This window comes from Ruditapes philippinarum, unplaced genomic scaffold (genome assembly GCF_026571515.1).
Source record: "Ruditapes philippinarum isolate M1 unplaced genomic scaffold, ASM2657151v2 ctg4174_1_1_1_1, whole genome shotgun sequence".
NCBI classification, from domain to species: Eukaryota; Metazoa; Mollusca; class Bivalvia; order Venerida; family Veneridae; genus Ruditapes; species Ruditapes philippinarum.
The window spans coordinates 24692-47726 of NW_026851596.1; the positions used below are offsets into that span (position 1 = coordinate 24692).

The 23035-nt window shown below is 31.4% G+C and overlaps 1 protein-coding gene across 7 annotated transcripts in view; it reads right to left on the reverse strand.

The window, feature by feature from the left end:
• The window catches only part of LOC132755973 (serine/threonine-protein kinase DCLK2-like), a 43797-nt gene that overhangs the window by 11723 nt on the left and 9039 nt on the right, over positions 1-23035 (reverse strand). For 3 of the 7 annotated variants that reach the window (XM_060747029.1, XM_060747101.1, XM_060746947.1), the window contains exons 2-3: positions 20930-21413; positions 12769-12843 (exon numbers count right to left, since the gene is read on the reverse strand). In XM_060747029.1, the coding sequence (XP_060603012.1) occupies positions 12769-12843; positions 20930-21317 (463 nt within the window). In that variant the 5' untranslated portion in view covers positions 21318-21413. Of the gene's footprint in view, positions 1-46; positions 204-4627; positions 4866-12768; positions 12844-20929; positions 21414-23035 lie in introns of those variants that run through there. The other 4 variants (XM_060747173.1, XM_060747247.1, XM_060747318.1 and 1 more) reach the window with 4 other exon arrangements.

Below are 23035 nucleotides of genomic sequence, written 5' to 3' on the forward strand. Positions count from 1 at the left end.
TGTCACTATAGCATTCAATATTTATACAGACATTAATAACATTTACCTGGCAAGAGTCGAGATGCCGCAGAAAGAACTCTGGCTGCCATTTAAACATACCCTTCTTATGATAACGTAATAAATATCTGAATAGGATGTTATTCCATCAAGTCAACAATACACAAAATAGAGACTTCTTTCAATTCTCCTTTACACAATTTTCACCAAAAAAACGTTAAAAGAAAAAGTCTTGAATTTTTCCAAATTAAAAAACGATCAACACATTTTCTTTCCTAAGTTTTCTCCTTCTAAAATCAAAATCTGAGATGATAATCAAGTATTAAACCTAAACCGAAAACTGAAATCCATAATTACAAATTATTCTAACACACAGAAACGCTCTTCCGTATACACGCAACTTCCACTGTTTCAACAACTTATAATCGGAAATGATAAGCATGCTATCTAAACCGTGTAGATAAGATCGGAAAACAATCGGATAATAAAATGTCAATAGTTTATAAACAATAGCAGTAAATCTAAACCTTCAAATAATTGCTGCTCCCGGGTTTACTATGAAATCATCATATATAATTATGAAATATGGACAGATATTGTTTGGTTTTGCGGAACAATGTCGTAACTCAATAAGCTTACAAAAAACAAGTTAACATAATTTTGCAATTAGTCCTTGAATTATTTACTTTAATCATAAATAAATACTATGTATTAAATATTTATTTCACTTCAGTACATTTTAATTAAGTATCATAACATTACAATAAATTGAAAAAGAATTATACCTGCTAAATTACCCTGCAGCGATAATTTTTGTAAGAATATTTAAATAAATATTTAACTAAATAACACTGAACAAGAGCTGTTTTGGAGACATACTTGCTCAGCTAATTTCAGTGCTTTTAAGGACAGAAGCTAATTACCCAGTACATCAAGGGGAACATTTCTCTAAAGAAACACAGCAGCGAAACGGATAATGTAGATTTGTTTTTTTTCCTTTATAGAACATAATACATGTATATTTCCTATACTAGAGTTCATTCAATTATAAAATAGTTAATTGACAATATGAATAATTGAACACTCCTAATCGAAGGTAAAGACAAAGCATTTACAATAGAAACATATGAGACCATTTTCCTGACAAAGTGTGATATATTGCCAGATATCTCGCTCATTTATATATTATAAAAAAGTGGACCTCAGCTTAACTGATTGCTTATATGATGTCACCTATGAAAGATCTATAAATTCTTTTGGTTTAAATGATATCCCTAACAATTTCAGATATCAGGAGGAGTCTAGAAGAACTTCTCATACAGGAATAGAACCGTATATCATGTAGGAGTAGAAGAAACATCATCCAGCTTGTGTAAAAGCAGATATACAACAGAAATAGAAGAGCTCATCATACAGCAAGAGTAAGTAAAACATTTATTCAAAAGAAGTGGAAGCAATTATTATACAAGTCATACAGAAGGAGGAGAAGCATTTAGAGTAGGAGAAGAAGTACATACAGTAAGAGAAGTACTTAGAGAAGGAGTAGAAGTACTTACAGTAAAAGCAATTACAGTAAGAGTAGAAGCACTTAGAGAAGCAGTAGAAGCACTTTTGTAGGAGTAGAAACACAATAGGAGAAGAAGCACTTTTAGTAGGAGTACAAGCAAATACAGCAGGATAAGAAGCATTTACAGTAGGAGTAGAAGCACTTATAATAGAAGTAGAAGCAAATACAGTAGGTGTAGAAGAACTTCCAGTAGGAGTACAAGCAATTACAGTAGGAGAAGAAGCATCTACAGTAGGAGTAGAAGCACTTATAATACAAGTAGAAGCAAATACAGTAGGTGAAGAAGCACTTCCAGTAGGAGTACAAACAATTACAGTAGGAGAAGAAGCATTTACAGTAGGAGTAGAAGCACTTATAATAAAAGTAGAAGCAAATACAGTAGGTGTAGAAGCACTTCCAGTAGGAGTACAAACAATTACAGTAGGAGAAGAAGCATTTACAGTAGGCGTAGAAGCACTTATAATAAAAGTAGAAGCAAATACAGTAGGTGTAGAAGCACTTCCAGTAGGAGTACAAGCAATAATAGTAGGAGAAGAAGTATTTACAGAAGGAGTAGAAGCACTTATAATAAAAGTAGAAGCAAATACAGTAGGTGAAGAAGCACTTCCAGTAGGAGTACAAACAATTACAGTAGGAGAAGAAGCATTTACAGTAGGCGTAGAAGCACTTATAATAAAAGTAGAAGCAAATACAGTAGGTGAAGAAGCACTTCCAGTAGGAGTACAAGCAATAATAGTAGGAGAAGAAGTATTTACAGAAGGAGTAGAAGCACTTATAATACAAGTAGAAGCAAATACAGTAGGTGTAGAAGCACTTCCAGTAGGAGTACAAGCAATAATAGTAGGAGAAGAAGTATTTACAGAAGGAGTAGAAGCACTTATAATAAAAGTAGGAAGCAAATACAGTAGGTGAAGAAGCACTTCCAGTAGGAGTACAAACAATTACAGTAGGAGAAGAAGCATTTACAGTAGGCGTAGAAGCACTTATAATAAAAGTAGAAGCAAATATAGTAGGTGAAGAAGCACTTCCAGTAGGAGTACAAGCAATAATAGTAGGAGAAGAAGTATTTACAGAAGGAGTAGAACCACTTATAATAAAAGTAGAAGCAAATACAGTAGGTGTAGAAGCACTTCCAGTAGGAGTACAAGCACTTACAGTAGGTGTTGAAACACTTACAGTAGAAGTAGAAGCATAAAGAGGGAGCACTTAAAGCATGAGTTGAAGCACTTTTCACAAAGGAGAAGAAGCATTTATCATACATGAGGAACAGAAGCACTTATCAAACAGTATGGGTAGAAGCATTTTATTGTACAGCAGGGTTATAGCCACTTGTAATACAGCAATAAAATCATTTATAATACAGGGACAGAACCACTTATCATTCAGGACCACTGCAGAACCACTTGATACAGGAGTAGAATAACTTTTCATACAGGAGTAGAACCACACAACACGCAGAAAAAGAGAACTACTTATTATACTGCACTTCTACAGAACAACTTTTCATAAACAAGTAGAAAATAAAACCACTTGCCATACAGGAATAGAACCATTTGTTATACACGGCTACTGTTGAACCACTTATCATTAACAAACCACATTGACAACAGATGGTAAGTTACTAAGTCATACTCAGCAGATGACAAAGTATGAAGTCATAACTTCAGTAGATGACAAATAACCAAGTCATCCAGTAAGTAACAAATGACCAACCCATATTCAACAGAGGACAAATTACATGGTAACCATGGTCAGAACACATCACATCACCAATCCATTTTCAGCAGACCACATATAACCATTTTTATCATTGTTCAATAGACAATACATTCCATACATATACTTCAACCATATAAACTGAAATGCTCTCGTTCAGAACCGCAAATGACGCAAACACTTATAATTTTCAAGAAGGAATATATACAACATATATACCATTGTGTACTCTTACACTGAAGAGTCAATAAATCAGAATGACGTAAGTACTAGAATGATGTTTATAAGGAGATAAAACATGTTCTAGTGGACAATAAGCCTTCATAGACAGGTTGGAATATTGCAGCTTTGAGAGAGACAGATAATCAATTAGTTTGTTTGTTTGTTTGATATTAGATTTTAAGGGGAAAATTTTGAGGGCTTTGTGTAAAATCATTGTAACTATATGTAGTACAAAATGAACAGAAGAAGAGTTGATAAGTAAAAATAAAACAAAGTCCTTACAAATGGAATGTAATAACAATACATGTAATAATTTGCTCACATGCATGCCTAATTAATTAATTGTTTGGTTTTCTGGTGCTGATTCTGAACTACTAAACATTAATTAACTGCTCAATATTAGGTGAAATGATTATAAAAAATATAAATGATTAAAATCCTTCTAAAAAAATCCTTCTAAAAACAGCAGCATCATATAATGTTCTGGAACATTCTGTTTACTAACAGCTTTCATATGTAATAACCTATAATTTATTATGTTGCAACCATTTTGATAATCGACCATAAGAAAAAAATTATTATTTCACTGTTTTTAAATTTTGTAAAATAAAACATTAGATGTAGCTAACAAAAATAAATCAAATATTTGCATTGCTTCTGTATGTCACACCACCTGCAACAATATTTTTCTATTACAACAAATTTTCTTCAGTATCAATGCTTTCCACACTGAATTTCTTTGATGGACTTTGAAACTGAAACTGCCCAATCGAAGTTTGAAGAATTTCCTTATAAAAGTAACATAGGGCAGCAAATTAGAAAGATAGAGCCTGGAAATAAGGCACGGGACTGTGCTGACCTGTCTGGTTCTACAATCTACCCTGTAAAATGGACTTGTCCAGCTTCTATTTTTAGAACTGTCCATTATCAATTTTCAGGACATCAATATGAAAATTTAAAGATGATCAGTTAAGCATGAAGATGTTTGTCAGACTGCACAGATGTGCAGTTTGACTTGGCTTATAATGCTGGTTGCAAATCAATTTTAATTCCAGCAGATTAAACATTATGGAATAAAAGTTTATCAATAAATAATTTAACAAAGAACAGAAATTTCAAGCTTACTTTTCCGCCCCCAAATATATCTTTTAGCACACAATGGTGGATCTGGACCTATATCAATAACCTTCACCCTTGTCTTCTCAAAGTCTGATTCAACCCCAATTTTGACCTCTGAGGTCAAGGTCACTTTAGTGTCCTGGGTATTATCCCGCTCATAAGACTGCCTCACTTCAATCTCATCATAATACGGATCAAACTCTTCTAACGGATACATCACTCCTATCATAATGTGTTCCCGTTTTTAAGATTTCGAAAATTTTATTTTTAAGTTTATCTTTTTACACTAAAGCCATTAAAATCCTTCTAAACCATTGTAAGAATCAACACAAAAATAAATAAACTGTCTCTCAAATTGTTATAGTCAAGACCAATGAATTTTCCATCTTCGGTGCAAACACCACGAAATCTTTCTAAATTCTCATCCGTATATTAAGAATATGACAACTTAATTAAAAATATGATTTTACGCAATTGCTCGGTCCCTTAATCCCTCGATACTGATAATTCAATAGACATTATTGTTCCCATTATCAAGCAGTTCTACAGCCTATATAGAAAACACTTGTTTGAATTTTCTCCGTAATATTTACACAAAACTATTCAAAAAAAAGATTGCTTTCGCAGCGTGCGTCTAATGCAACAAATATAATCATTTCCCTTTAACAAAATAAACTCAATGTCATCCTTTTTTGAAATCAGTTACGCCACACTTAAATATGATTCAAAAATCAACAATGTGTAACTCAATGTTAAGTTCATTACCTTTAAAAAAAAATCACACCAAAATATGTAATTCACTTATTACAGAGTGCTTTTCCCACAGTGACAAATCATTGCCTTTTGTGTAAAAACTTTCGGTAATAGACTTAAAGGAAACATTTTATGGTACAGTTTCAATAAAATAAATCTCTTCCCATCAAATAAAAAAGCAATATAAACAAACATATTAAAATTATTTATAGAATGCTTCTGGCCAGGTTCCCCCTGGCAAGTGCAACCATTGCCAAACAATGTTGTAATTCTAAACAAAAATTATTTGCAGCAAGGATTTTATTATCTTTTCATGAAAGATTTCCAATCATGACTTCATAGTTGAGAAAATGATAGCAACTGCTTTGGAAACCAAGGAATGACAATCGTAAAATCAATTCTATTTTATCACTAAAGACACTAAAAGCATTTTATATCAGTATCCATCCTATAGGTTTGAATTTGTCAAATAAAGGGAGGTAACTCAAAACAAGAATTGCTCCAGTTCAGTTGAAGTTTTCTTTCCTGATGATTATTGATTCTATTGGTGTTTGCACAAGGTAAACAAATAAGTATTAACTAAATATTCTCATCAATTATTGAAAGGTTTCAGGGTCAAAATACCAAAGAATAATTAGGACAAAAATAACGTAAAATGATTTGAATAATCAAAAGTATCAAGGGTAAAATCTGAAACTTTTAAAATTGGTCAGTCTCGGAATTTAAGCATGTTAATTTTCTAGATTAATTTTTGGATTTATTTTCAATAACACTGTCAAGTATGAAATTATAAACAAAGCAGTGCATGCCTGACAAAACCTTTTTCTCTTTCTTCAATACCTACAATTCAATTAATTTAACTTACACATGATTAATATTTCAAATTTGACCAGTGAAAATGCTTAATTTAATAGTGCTTAATTTAAAAATGTTTCCGTAAGAAACAAATGTAAGATTCTAAAATTTATCTTTTCATCTAAATTTGGTTACAATTCATTTTAACTTCTTAGAAAAAAAAGCATGCTTATGACTAACTTAATCAAAACTTGCAAATAAACCTTGATCAGGAGAAATTGAAAAAAAAGGAATTTCCACTTTAATAATGTACAATGTATATATTAAAATTCTCTAAAAAGTTTCAAGGATTTCAAAGCTTACAGGTAAAGTAAAACATACACATGGTGTACACAGACGACAAAAATTTCCGATTGAAATTATTTAATTTGGCAATCTATGCCGTATGAATGTACGTAATTGCCAATTATCTTTTTCAATCTATAAAATGCTTGACTTGTTTTCATTGGCTAATGCCAAACGTTAAAATAATATATAACTACAATTATATCTGCATGTTTTATCACTGACAATGCAATGAATTTTAGCACTCATAATTAAAATAAATTGTCATGTATTTCGAGTTTAAAAGCAACATATACAGAAAATAGGAAATACTGATATATAGCATTATTACTGACATTATTTGTTGATTTTTATTAAATTAAAAAAATTTCAAAGTCAATAATTTGATATTTTCAACTTCACAACATTGTTATCAATATTTTATATAGTGTTCAAAATAAAGTTAAAAATCCTTCATGTTTTTAAAAAATATAATTGATTTAATTTTTTAACATATATCTGGAAACATGCAACTTATAAAGTATAAAGATCTGAAATAGATTTTCCTCCTGACTTAAGTTACAGGCTTTCTATTTGAATATTGTGGAATAATTATCACTATTACATACCATAAAATACAATAAAGATGGGTTTGTTTACACTTATAATAATCTAAAATAATTTATAATTCTTTACATGATGTCAGAAATCAGTTAACATGCGTCAATTTACCAAATTACGTGTAACGGAATACAAAATCGCCAGGTTATATTACAAACAGAATGGCATTCAAATCAATTTTATTCATTCAGGAAGTTAACAGTTTCAGTTTATTTGCTACTTAAGTACCTTAGATAATTTAACATAATAATAACAGCAAAAATTTATGTAGACGACAAGTTTAATGGAATTAAAAATTAAATAATCCAAAAATACCAAAGTATTAAAAGCTGTTTTGAAATTTAACCATGTAAAAAATCAAAATGTTATTTACATTCTTTACATATACAAAACACCAGTCCCTAGGTTTATTGAGCCCCTCACCAGACATGCACGAAAACAGCTGGGGCTTAGGGGCTTACATTTGTCTATGGAACCAGCAACAAAGCCCTTGTAAATCTATCATAATTTATATCATGCATTAGAGTCCTATAACTCAGAACCTGAACAATGACAAATTGTCTTTAACTACTGAATTCTTCTCAATAATTAAACATATTCACTTTCTGTTTGGAATAAAACACATAACCCATATACATGCATGCATTGCAAATTTCACATGGCACCTTTAATATATACTGATATTCATATATTGTGTACATCAATATAAACAACATTGTTGGTAAAACTGATTGTTGCTCTCCACAATATCACTTGACAGCACAAAATAAAATGACCTGGCTAGGAAATCTATTTTTAACCTTGGTGACCTTGACCCATTTAACCTGATATTCATAGGAGGTACCAATAATGGAAATATCTAAAATATGGTTGCTCCCCTCCATGTCACTTTGACAACACTGAAAACATTACCTGGCTTGGACAAAAAGTAAGAAAATATTTTTTTAGTATGAGTGACCTAGCCCCAATTTACCTTATGTTCATATGAGGTATCAACACTACAAATATCTAAGAAATCAGCCAATTCATGAATAATTTTCTTAATGAATATAAACCCCTTGAATTCTTTTTTATCTATTTATTTTTTTTCACAACAAAAGCTTTCGACTTAGCAAAAATTTAAAGACCTCAAACAGAACATACTATTTAAGTCATGTTATTCTCAGAGTGGAAAAACTTTCTAATCTTTGCAAAAAGTCGGGTAATGTTTATTAGGTCATATACATATAATCTTTTAGCTGATTTATATAATCTTCCGTAAATACCAAATACCATGTAGGTAATTATGAAATTTAGTACTTATACACCGAATCAATTTCATGTATAAAGCACAATCCACGTCAAAAGGATAATTGTACTCTTCATGTTGACAATATATGAAAAAGAACACGTTTGTCATTGTCAGGCCTTTATCAGTATTGACTCCTCGACAATGAACCGCAAACTGTCTAATCACAAAAGGGATATAAGTAAGTTATAGAAACAGAAAAGTAATGAATAGCAAAATAACTGACAGGTTTGTCAATATCAAAAAAATAATGTTTATTTGATGTACGTCAGAGTTCAAAATTTAAGACATTGATACTCTCTGTGCCAATTGAATGCTTGTATCAGATCCTTTTTCTTTGTGGTTTTATTTGAAACACTTTTTAATACAATTATTATAAATTACAATAAGGCTGGAAAAAAATTCTGTTTCTGGTCCTCGTACTACAGAAAGATGGAAGGAAGGTAAAACTTTATACAATTTTCTATTTATATTATACACAGAAAAGATTTTTCAGAAAGGGAAAAGGTGATTAATAAGACTACAGTCAGCACTTAATTATTTGCGAAAACAAGCGGATGTTTTCTATAAGACTATTTCTGTGAATACTAACATGATTATTATTGTGACCATTTTGTTAAAATAGAGAAAAACAGAATCCCTGAAAAAAAATTTCAAAACCACAAAATTGAAAATGTTGTAGGCTTGGTTTTATTAAGCCTGTACAATGAAGACGGTACTGGAAAGTGCAAGTTACCGTACATGCCCCCTAGCACCGACTTAAACAGAATTAAACATTTAAACATATGGAAATGGTGAAATTTCGAATTTTGAAACATCTGAAGATGTGTACACTTAGTGACAGTATGGTGATTTTAGCTGGTAAAAGAAACACTCTGACCAGTTCATGTCACACAATAAATTCAGCTGGCTCGCGAGACTTTCCCAACCATGCATTTTGACAAGACTCATTCCTATTTTGTATTTGTATTTAAATATTAAAAGCCTAACAGTGAGGACAATTACAAATTTCCAAAGCGCAGATATGTACAAATGAATGCACAAATTCAGCATATAAAAGCTTTACCACTGAAATGAATGGAATATACCTTGCACAAAAGACAAGAACCATAACTTCCGTCAAAATTTATCTTTAAAGAATGCGATTGTATTTAAATTTTTGCACCCAATTTGTACTCTCATGCACCCTTTTTATCAAATCATTCAATCTAACCAAATAAATACTTTCATTTCTTAATATATATGAATATGTAATTACAAATATGCCAATTGAGGGATTCAAATCCAAATTTAATATAATAACAGGACAAGTAATATTCTAGCACCAAGCAGTCGGTATAATTATGTCATTATGTAAATCTCAAATTGTGCCAATGAAGAAAATCATTATTGATAAAGAGGTATTATTAGACACCAAGAAAAAACCTATCAAACATTAATCAAGATCTAGCTTCTCGTCAATTGAGACCTTGTGGAATCAAATTTCCATACCAATCACATGTCAGGTTTCTAATTTGGAGCGTTTCCTATTAAGATATAATCATAAATTCATAACAAGGTCTTCCATAAATTATTTAATCTTATCTCATAAAACGATCTAAGATATATATACAAAGAGCTTTATCCGTCAAAAATCGTGAAAGATTTTATTTTCCAATAAAATGTCAATTAACATGTTGTTTCTTTATAAAGTATTTAAAGGGAGATTCCATAGTTTATATTCCAAGGTTGCTTTTTTTACAGCATTTTAAATTCACATGTCTATTTAGCTAAATCTAAACAGTTTATGGATATATGAATAAATTCTAAACAAAAATTATAATACATGTATAATAAAGGGGAAAAACTTTAAAAAAACCAAAAAAAAACTTTGTTCTTCAACATAAATATGTATAACATTTAACATGAGATAACAAGATTTGTCTGTGAAACAACCTACTTGACTATTCAAATTTGGAAATCAAAGGGAAAAGTCTACAAAAAGGCATAATCATGATAATCTACAACAGAGTTATCTACTCTTGCCTAGAAGCGAAAATGTTAATTAATTCAGTTCCATAATTCCAGGCACAACTGGGTTCTATAAAAATGCATTTGGAAGAAAATCATAACTGATAATTGGGTGCCTGACATGGACGTAGATGCCAATGCAGAGGGAAGTAGAACAGCTGACTCCCTATTATATACTTGTATATTATAAGTCAAGCAATAAAGATCATCAGGCCTACTTTTTTTCTAAAAGGGAACAATTTCTTCAAGTCCACTGAAACAATCAAATAGCAGAACACCAAACATGCAAACTATGGAAGACAAAGACTTAGGTATTTCCATAATTATGATTGTACAATTAAACAGACATTTCAGTTTGTTTTACACATTACAAAATTAATGTCGATAAAAAAAACCCACGATCAAACATTCAAAATTATTTGTTAAAATCACTCCTTTGGTTAACATTACCTATTCAATTACTAGAACTCCGCGAGTCGGATGTGTCGCCTTGTGAACAATGTAGTTTAGGGGAAATGGCCAGAACAAAAATGAAACATAAAAAATAACAAAGGGTAATAACTAAAAAAATAATAAGTGCAGAGCAGCAGTTTCTGTACACTGCACTTCTTATCAATAACATCTATCATTCTATGATGTTTCAAGTCCACAGCTTTCATACTTGAGGAGAAATGACCAGGACAAAAATAAAGTAAGAAAATCAACAAAGGGCAATAACTCAAAAATAAGAAATGCAGAGTATCAGTTCTTATGCACTGCACTTCTTTTTAATGATATCTATCATCCTATGAAGTTTCAAGTCCATAACTTTTATACTTTCGGAGAAATGGCCTGGACAAAAATTAAGTATGAAAATTAACAAAGGGCAATAACTCAAAAATTAAGAAATGCAGAGTACCGATTCTTGTGCACTGCACTTCTAAATACTGAGATCTATCATCCTATGAAGTTTCGCGTCCATAGCTTTTATACTTAAGGAGAAATGGCCCAGACAAAATTAAAGTATGAAAATAAACAAAGGGCAATAACTCAAAAAATAAGAAATGCAGAGTACCAGTTCTTGTGCACTGCACTTCTTCTTAATGAGACCTATCATCCTATGAAGTTTGAAGTCCATGGCTTTTATACATTAGGAGAAATGGCCCGGACAAAAATAAAGTATGAAAATTAACAAAGGGCAATAACTCAAAAATTAGGAAGTGCAGAGTACTGGTTCTTGTGCACTGCATTTCTTCTTAATGAGATCTATCATCCTATGAAGTTTCAAGTCCATAGCTTTTTTAGTTGAAGAGAAATGGCCCGGACAAAATTAATATATGAAAATTAACAAAGGGCATTAACTCAAAAAATAAGAACTGCAGAGTACCGGTCCTTGTGCACTGCACTTCGGGTTATTGAAAGAAGCAAGCATACCAAGTTTGAAGTCAATCAGACTTATAGTGACTGAGTTATGCTCCGGACAAGCTTTAGGGGACGCCGACAACGACGCCGACACAGACGCCGACACAGACGCCGCCGACACCGCCGACGAAAGTAACCCCTATATGTCACCTTTTCAAGGCGACACAATAAAAGTATCCATGCTGGTTTTAAAGTTAAGTTTAAACTTCAACAAAAGTTAGACAGTAAATATCATTTCAAAGATTCAAACTTTGCAACATGCTGTAAAACTGTGCATTCAGAATTTATTTCAGGAAAATCAAAATAACCCTTTGGTGAGCTAGGAAGCAAAGAGTTCTGTACAGTGAAACTAAATGGATAAAGGTATGTCCTGGCTAAATACATATACATGTATAATAAATTTGTGTGTATTTGGGTAACAAAAATGAATCTATAAATTGGGTTCACACCTACTTTAGTCCAATTATACCTAATATTTTTTTACCCAATATTGTTCAAAATCTTCAATGAAATTAGCATTACAATCCAGGGGTTTATTCTTAGACTAAAATCTATAACAGAGTAAATTCTATACAAGAACATCTTATGAACATGACTTTACAAGGTAATTAATATACTAGTATCTCATAAAAATATTGACACATTTTCCCATGGGATAGATTAATTGAATAATTGATTGGTACACATATAATGTATATGTTACAGACATAGTGCTGAGCTTATAAGGACATTTATATTGGCAAAAGAATATAAAAAGATGTTGAATGATGTCCAGTAACTGGGACAGTCCGCAATACTGAGATGACATAAATTAAAACCTATATTTTGACAATTTCAAACAGTTCTTTTCCAATTAACTACACTGCCCATGAATGTAAAATAAATTTTGATTGCACAGTTTCAGAGAAATTAAGAAAGCTCAAATTTGTTCTATAAATAACTATGTTAAACCCACATGAGGTATTAGAGTCATACAGCCCATGAAATCCACTGTATTTACCGTTCAAACCCGGCAACTTTTTCGGTTCCCCTGTAGTAAAATTGAAAATCTTTGTTATACGGAAAAATTCTTATTCTTTTTGTTCATGATTTTTTTTTACAGATACAATATCTGTTTTTATATAACAATGTTCTACAAGTATAACACCACAGGCGCTGAAAGTTAAAGGGAGACAATAAGTTAGGTGTAGGCACTGAAATTTAAAGGGAGACAATATTAAGTTAAATTAGCTTTAGATAACAAAGACGATGGGACTAAATACTGGGGATACTGACCTAAAAATGATAAGGTACAGATCAAAGAGCACAATTGAATCTTTTCACTACATCACACAAAATTTACTAAAAATTATAAAAAATGACTACAAGTTCTTCAGAGTAATTAATTGATAGTAATTATCTCCCTTGGATTTGTAAAATGAGAAGAACTGCAACGCTGGCTTGACTTAATTATTTGATCGTAAGCAATTAGCAACTTTTGCATGTTTCCAATTTTGAAATGGTTTGATGATATTTTACTAATGCTTGACTGTCAAGTTTTAAGTAAACAGACAAGCTCTCGTCAATTTATCCCATTGTAGACGATGATTACCAACCTGTTTTATTGTCAATATGAATCAATACAAGAATTATTAGCTTGTATGGCAATTATAGATGAAGAAATTTGCCTTGATCCTTCCTTATAATGTTTGTCAATTTATTTTACATGTAATTTCAGCGAAAAATCTGGATTTGAAAACTGATTTTAAAATTCCCTTTCTTCACATAAGGAATAGGAGTGACATAATTGATCGTAAAGATACAATAATAATTCAAAGGTTGACCGCAAAACTGCAGTAACTTAAATGAAATAAAGAAGGCGGACGTACAACAGTCTTGCATTCAACCCTTGATATACTTTTTTCTTTGTAAAATATCATATTTTAGATTTAGACCATGTAATACACGTATGCAGGCAGACAACAACCCTCTTGAGTTCTTCTGTGGAAAGAATGAGCAAGACCGCGGATAAATAAAGCATTCTATAATGAAAGGAATAACTTCAGTAAATGTCCTTTTTTACTGACATTTATATTATTATAATCTTCAACATTAGTCTTACACTATAATAGAAAACAAAATTAAATAGGAAACATAAATTCATATAAAAGAAACTCTGCTTAGTACAAAAAATAACAATAACATCAGTCGAATGAGCTGTTGCTAGTACGGTTTCAGGTTTACATAAAGTCACTGAATAGTTTGTTAAATCTGAATATTCATTGATTGTTAGCTAGAGAACAACAAAATATGATATGGTGCTGTCATTGTTAATATTTCAAAAGACAATTATATATGGTCTTCCTTTGAATGTCAAAGATCTTGAAATCTTTTCAGTCTTTTCTAAAAATTCACTTTAAAGTGGCTTTGAACTTAGGAATTCAAAGACACTTCTTTGATCTAAATTGACCTATTCTGTCAAACATATATTGATTTTTTTCCCAGTAAAATTTCAAGATCTGAAACTCTGAAGTTGTGAATCTAAAGAAGAGAAAGTTTTTCCTGTGCAGGAGTTCCTGTTTGTCCAATTAAAGCAGCTTTCTCATGTATATTTTAAAATCATAATAAAGTTTTATGACTGTGTCAAAATAAATTCAATTTAATTGCATTAAATATTAATTAAATATTTGCTAATTCAATTACTTTAAAACTTCTGAATGTCACTTTTACTTATGTTTTAACAAAATCCAAGAAGCTATGAAATTAACATAAAATTCAATCAACTATGTCCCTACAGAAATTTAAATGAAATTAAATGAAGGAATACAATAAATTTACAGACCAATATGACAATATAAGCCTTTCCTTAAGTCACTATGGGAAGTAACTCATACCTTATCAATTTCAAAACAGTCTTCCAATATTACTAGTTCATTACAAAAGTATACCTTGAACATTCAAAGCCAACAAATATGCCTTCTTCCTCTTAGCATTAGTTAATGGTTAAATAATTTTGATAAAACATGGATATAAAAATTCATTATAATGAATTATAATTACAAATTAAAGGGCTGCGACTCTGGATATTTTACATATTTATTTATTTGGGGATATTTTAGTCTCAAAATCTATACTCAAAATAAATAGGAGAATAAAGGTCAATTGAAAAAAAAAAAACAATTGTTTTTCAATCTGTCATTTTAGACTGATGCTGTGAACCAACAAAATTCTTCATCAGGATGTACATATATTCTAAGAACAAATTTGATATGATTCAAATGAGACAACATTATAAACAGGAATTTTACAACAACAAAAAATGGTGATTTATTAACAAAACAGAATATGTATTATTATTGACCACATTTAATGTTTAACTGCTAAGCAAAACTCAAAAAAACATAAAGCAAAATACATGAGAAAGCTGCTTTAATAGTTATATATAAAGTGCTGGAAATCAAATTCATACTATACTAGATTTACCTCCTGCTGAAACGAAACAAAAGCAAGCATTAGATCAGGTCTATTTACAGGTGATTCTAGAAGAAAGAGGAATGTGTCACAACAATCCGCAATTTATATATATCAAAGACTCAATATGATAATATTGTATACTACTTCATGAACTAAAGGCACCTACATCCATCTTAAGTTTATGAAAAATTTGGCAAAATTCGTAACATCCTATGTCTTGAAAAACCAAATAAGTGATGGCATGTCCATGAGCAATGTCAAAAGCTATCAAGATAGACATCAAATTTGACTATTCTTAATGTTTGATAGTAAAACATGAGTCATGCTGGAATTATCAACTTCAACAAAGGGCCATTATTCAGTAAATGTGCAGACTAGAGTTATGGGTCTTGGTGAATGACCTTCATTACATTTGTCCTGAGGTATGTGCATTGTTTCCAATACAAGTTCCTTCAATGCTTGCAAGATACATGAAGACGTAATATAACCCACACATAACTTTATCCATTCCAATAAAATCCATGCAAGAGTTATGGACCTTGTCATACAATTAAAATCCTAGGTGATTCTTCAGTGGTTTATTACACATTAATTTTCATGCATATCAAGTGTTATGCTAACACTGGTATTCTTTGAATAGTCATGGAGAAAATGCTATTAATTGAACACTTTCTTTATACATAGGAGACATGGAAAGTTATAAAGTTGGCCAAATATTTATACAAACATTGGATGAATGGTAAACCTTTAGTTTTACATTGATTTATGACAGTATGGTGATGTGGTGGTATAAATATTCAAATGTGTACCAAAATAAAAAAAAATTAATATTTGGATACACTCTTTTTTGCTAATTTGAAAAATATACTAAGGACAATACTAGTGTAATGGTTTGTGTATTGCATACCATATAACATACAATTATATACATACATTTTAATTGACAGAAGTTTTAATTTAATTTAAAAACATTTCTGAATTTCTGAATAAGGTTATTACCACTACCTAAAATTCATGAAAATTTCAATAGCCAAAAATGTTAGAAGAATAAACAATAATTTCATTTTGTTGATTTCATTGTGTGAATTTTAAAATTACAAAATTTGCATAAAAGTTACACAAAAAACCCATGAGAAATTATCTATTGTTTTTAGAGTGACAAATCTACAGAATTCTTAGAAGTATTAATTGTTACATAAATCAATGTCTCTTTGGAAAGAAATACTTCCACTTGTGAAACTATTTATCCTTAAATGATTAATATGAATCAATTTCTATCACAGATGCATGATAATTAATCCAATTTGATCACAGACATATGATTTTAAATCTAATTTGATCACAGTTGTATATTAATCAATATATTTTGATCACAGAGGTATGGTATTCTAATTTAATCACAGATGTATGTATGGTATTCTAATTTAATCACAGATGTATGGTAATTTAATTTAATCACAGATGTATGGTATTCTAATTTAATCACAGGTAAATGGTATTCTAATTTAATCACAGATGTATGGTATTCTAATTTAATTACAGATGTATGGTATTCTAATTTAATCACAGATGTATGGTATTCTAATTTAATCACAGATGTTTGGTAATCTAATTCAATCACAGATGTATGGTAATCTAATTTAATCACAGATGTATGGTATTCAATTTAATCACAGACAGACCTGGGGTAATCACTAATCGTAATCATTGATTTTTTAATTAATTACATGATTACACTGTAATCATCATGTAATTGATTACCTTGCTCAAAATTGATTACATTAATTGTAATTAATCAATTACAGCTTAAATTCAGTCTGTAATTATGATTACAATTTGATTGATGTTGATTACTTTCAGATTTTATATGAAACTATTGAAATTCAAATGATTTATTTCACATGTTACAGTTTAACTCAGTAGTAAAATATCAAGTGAGACATCACTTGTGCAGAGATGATTAAATTTCTTTGATGAACCATTTTATGTGATCAAAAAGTGTTCATGTTGCAGTGTGATATTCAAAATAATTATCAATATTTTAACTTTGAAAAATTATTCCTGTTTACTTAACTGATCACAGTAGCATAACCTCGTCCATTAATCTCTTACAGTCGCCTATCATTTATCAATATTTAAAACATACAACCTTTTTATTGCACCTGAGGTAAATCATGCAACTGGCTATTAGACGCAATTATTTAATACTTAAGTGAAACAGGCTGTAATTATTTTGACTAACCACTAATTACCTATTTATTTCGTATTGGCTTTTCAAAAAAAAAGAATAACAAACATAATGTGGCGCGTGTATGTTTTTATTACGTCTTGATCGGCAGCAAATAATCTTTATGTCAATTTTCCTTTTAACTTCTTGTTACGTGTTTCTGACGTGTTTTCATTCACAGGTGACATCCATTGATGACATGGTATTTGGCAAACTTGATAATCATTCTATATTTGCGCTGATCTGCCATTTTACAACTATCTACGTCTGTGTATTGGGATGGTTAATAACAATTATCTGTACAGGCAAGAAGAATGCATTTTATAGCGCGTATAGCTAGGTAACGTCAACGGCAGCTTAAAGAATGACCTCCCTGAATTTCGTCTGACACATTAATGACAAAGCTTTGTTGACATAAAGTAGCCTCCGACCAGTAAGAAATGCAGGGGGATTACTCGAAAACCTAGGATACAGTATTGATCAATGATATATCAAGAAATTTTTATCGCCCTATTCAAATAATGCAATAAAATGGCCGACTTTGCGGTGTTAAAATCATTATTACTGTTCAAAATGAGAGATTATCGCAACAAAAGGATCAGTTATGGAGATAGGAGATGTTCAATAAAGTTTTGTTATCTGCTGGGCTGCTTAATTAGAAATATTCAGTTGTACTTTTCACGCATAACATCTACATTTTTTTCTTGAACCACTGCGCTCAGATTCATCATTTTGTAAGGCGTAAGTATTCTATGTGTTTATCCTGTTTTATGACTGCCAAAATAAAGTCGCCTTTAAATCTAGAAACTTGAAAAAAATTAATTTAATACTTAAAGAAAGATGTGAGAATCTTTCTGGCCAACATGACATTATACATGTCTTTGCCTTTCAGATAAGCATGCCATTTTAATTTCTTTTTTTAATTTAAATACATGCCAGTCACCTGCCTTGCTTTTAATTAAATTCTGAACTGTTCATTAACACTTATACAGACTGTAGTAAAGAGTACTTACATGCTAGCTAGCATGACACTTTACTTTCAGACTGCATGTTAAGTTGTTTCTTGAAAGCACTATTTTTTTGTTCATACGCTCTGAAGGGTAGCATATAGATTATGAATTGTCCATCCGTCTATCTGCTCTTTTTGTTCAGTCCATTACTTTGTTGTTTATGGATTTTGAAATGATTTTGCATAGATACATGTATATAGCACATTACGATGATGTGTTGCATGCAAGACCCAGTTTTTAAGGTCAAAGGTTATGGTCCCGTCAATTTTAATAACTGTATTGATGGTGGGGTCAAAATTTTTGTCGTTTTCGGATAGTTTATAAAATACTTATGCATAAATGCATGGACATGATGAAAATATGTCAAAAAAAAGAACTAGGTTTATATGTGATACTGTCAGTCCTTGTTTTTATATATCTTCATAAAAATAAAATATCTGTGAAATATCTTAAATGACAGCCAGATTTTATCCAAATGATTTAAAAAATAAGAAAAATTTCAGTTACCTAGTGTTTTATTCTTTCCAATTGAATGCGTCAAATGATAACTTATAAATTGCATTACATTTCCATTTATAAAGATTTTTCAGTACGAAAGGCTTACAGCCTATTTAGAAACATATCAAAACTGCTTCAATTCTCAAGGACCTTTACTAGATAAGAATTACATAACATTATACTTTTATAACCCAGTATAGAAGAACTGTATTTACTCTACGATTCAGAAATTACATTGAAGAATTTAAAGTGATATTAACAATTTCCTTACAAACTGTATTGAGTGCAACATGGAAAGATTATAATTCTAGGTTCTTAAAGTGTCACCTTTATTTTGATTGACGAGGAAAATATCAAAGACTTGATTTCCATTAATTGCTTTCTTCTGTACAAACAATTTCATTATTAAATGAGTGTCGCAATTTATCGTTAGTTTATATAACTTAGCCAATTTCAAAGTAAATTTTTCATTTTTGTTTGGGTAATTTTTTTCAGACAGCATTTTATTTAGACATTAATGGCATGCCCTGCCAATAAATTTGGAAATATACAAATCTATTAAGAGTTTTCTCGGGAAGATAAATATACATGTAATGTTGACAGGGCAAAGTAAAACTGCTTATCTTTTAGCATTTTAATCATGACATCCCTATATTTGACAATGGACCATTCTGAATGCATTAAAAGTCAAGTTCATTTTCACTTATAAAGCAGAGTAATTGACATAATCAAATATCTTTAATTGACAATAAACAGTAGGTCAAGTTCATTAACCCAAATAGAGCAGGGTAAACAGCATTTTAACGATAAATTGCTTATAATGGACAATGGACAGTTCTGAATTCATTGCAGGTCAAGTCCATTTGCCCAAATATAGCAGGGAAACCCATAAATTACTTAATTTTAGTAGTTTAATAAAGAAACCCCTGTATTAGAAAATGGACATTTATGAATTCACAGCAGAACAAGTTGACAAAGTTTAACCTGGTGGCTGGAGCAATCAAGCAATGTGACCAGTGCATGACCAAAATTCATGCAGTATGACCAAGATCTGCTACTCAGTCAGGACTTATTTTGAAATTCTACCTGTAATTGATGAATGGTTTTGTCCAGATTGAATGATGGACAAGTCCATTCTATGATATTTTGGGTGGCATTGGGTTATAGAAAATAAAACAGGGTAATAATTAAATCATATTGAATGGCATCATGACAAATCTGCACTATTATACAAAGACTGGATTAAACATGGCAGTTGACTATAATAAAAGATCAAACCAGGTTAAACAGCTTAATTTAGTAATCTAAAAATATTTTTAACTTTTATCACTTTCATTGTTATTAAATTTAGACCAGACTTTTATTTTAACAAAGTTAAATATACATTTTATTTGATAGTTGAATAAATTATGATGATAATGCACCGTGATGAGATGTTGTAACCTTAAGCTTGTAAATTTTTTTAAGAATTAAAATTAATATTCTATTTAAGGCTATAATTTTTAACTGTTCTAAGTTTATCATTGCACTTAATTGATAATCTAGTTTAATATGTTATATTATTATTTGATTAAACAATTATATACTCACATTTACAATTTACATATTGTATTGTTTTTTTATGTTTAGTCATTATTATTTTGACATATTGCAAATTAATGTATTACATGCATATACATGTGCATGTAAGATAACTGTGTGTTTTAGTATTGTATTTCATAATAAAGAACAAAATTTACAGATTAAATTTTGGCATCCATCAAAATAATTGTTTCATAAAGCTGAATACTGAAAAAGTAAATCCTGATTGAATGTTTACTCTATCTAGTTGGTTGATAAGACTTAGTTATAAAAGTATGTTACTGCATTCTTTTAACAATTTTTTTGTTTGCTTTGTTTTCTATAATTATTCGGGACGACCCACTCACCTAAAGACCAAGGCTCCAAATCCGCTTTTCCATATTTTATTGATTTATATCCCTCAAATCCTGCGCAAACATACGCATGGCCGTCTTGTAGGTCTTCAATATCACAAACGCGTCGTCCACTGGCCGGCGTAAAAATCTGACGCACTCCATATGGCAAGTTGGACCCAGACGGTAGCTTTCCGGTGAGGTCATTTAGCAGATCATTAAAATTGTAGTACCGATGTGGAGTTATGTATAACTTCTTTCCTTTAAAGAAGCGATTTCCATTTACATAAAAACGCACTTTTCTAGGTCTGCGAAGGTCACGGTATCTTTCGTCAGTGACATCTCGATGGGCCTGAGATACCGAGTTAAAGTTAATGGCCCGTCTTGCCATTGTCTCAGTCATTGATACTGTTATATGTAATCACGTTCACTGTAGAAAATATTCCTCTGTCACGTCCTCCTTTTTATGACGCCATATTTATGCTGTTATTTCAACATCCTGAAAATGTAACAAGATATGTTTGTAAAACATGTATGCCCCCTATCAGCAGCCAATTAGTCATGTGATAAGGTTATTATGACTTCTGACCCAGTGATCAAACAATTAATAAGGGTTATCAAGTATCTACTGGTCATGACCTTGACCTTTGACCCCTTGACCCAAAACTCAATAGGGGTCATCTGCTGGTCACGACCAATCATCATACAAAGTTTGAAGTTCCTAGGCCTAAGCGTTTTTAGTTAATTGATCGGAAACCGTTTTAACATACAAGGTCAATGTGACCTAGACCTTTGACCCCTTGACCCCAAAATCAATAGGTCATCTGCTGGTCATGACCAATCACCATACCATGTTTGAAGTTCCTAGGCCAAAGGGTTCTTAAGTTATTGATTTGAAAGCATTTTTACCTACAAGGTCAAAGTGACCTTGCCCTTTGACCCCTTAACCCCAATATCAATAGGGGTCATCTACTGGTCATGACCAATCACCATACCAAGTTTGAAGTTCCTAGGCCTAAGGGTTCTTTAGTTATTGATCGGAAACCGTTTTTACCTAAGAGGTCAATGTGACCTTGACCTTTGACCCCTTGACCCCAAAATCAATAGGGGTCATCTACTGATCATGACCAATCACCATATCAAGTTTGAAGTCCCTAGGCCTAAGGGTTCTTTCGTTATTGATCGGAAACCGTTTTTACCTACAAAGTCAATTTGACCTTGACCTTTGACCCCTTGACCCCAAAATCAATAGGGGTCATCTGCTGGTCATGACCAATCACCATACCAAGTTTGAAGTTCCTAGGCCTAAGGGTTCTTTCGTTATTGATCGGAAATCGTTTTTACCTACAAGGTCAATGTGACCTTGACCTTTGACCCCTTAACCCCAAAATCAATAGGGGTCATCTGCTGGTCATGACCAATCACCATACCAAGTTTAAAGTTCCTAGGCCTAAGGGTTCTTTTGTTATTGATCAGAAACCGTTTTTACCCAAGAGGTCAATGTGACCTTGACCTTTGACCCCTTGACCCCAAAATCAATAGGGGTCATCTACTGATCATGACCAATCACCATACCAAGTTTGAAGTTCCTAGGCCTTAAAGTTCTTTAGTTATTGATCGGAAACCGTTATTGCTTACAAGGTCAATGTGACCTTGACCTTTGACCCCTTGACCCCAAAATCAATAGGGGTCATCTACTGATCATGACCAATCACCATACCAAGTTTTAAGTTCCTAGGCCTTAAAGTTCTTTAGTTATTGATCGGAAACCATTTTTGCTTACAAGGTCAATGTGACCTTGACCTTTGACCCCTTGACCCCAAAATCAATAGGGATCATCTATTGATCATGACCAATCACCATATCAAGTTTGAAGTTCCTAGGCCTTAAGGTTCTTTAGTTATTGATCGGAAACCGTTTTTGCTTACAAGGTCAATGTGACCTTGACCTTTGACCCCTTGTCCCCAAAATCAATAGGGATCATCTACTGATCATGACCAATCACCATATCAAGTTTGAAGTTCCTAGGCCTAAAGGTTCTTTAGTTATTGATCGGAAACCGTTTTTGCTTACAAGGTCAATGTGACCTTGACCTTTGACCCCTTGACCCCAAAATCAATA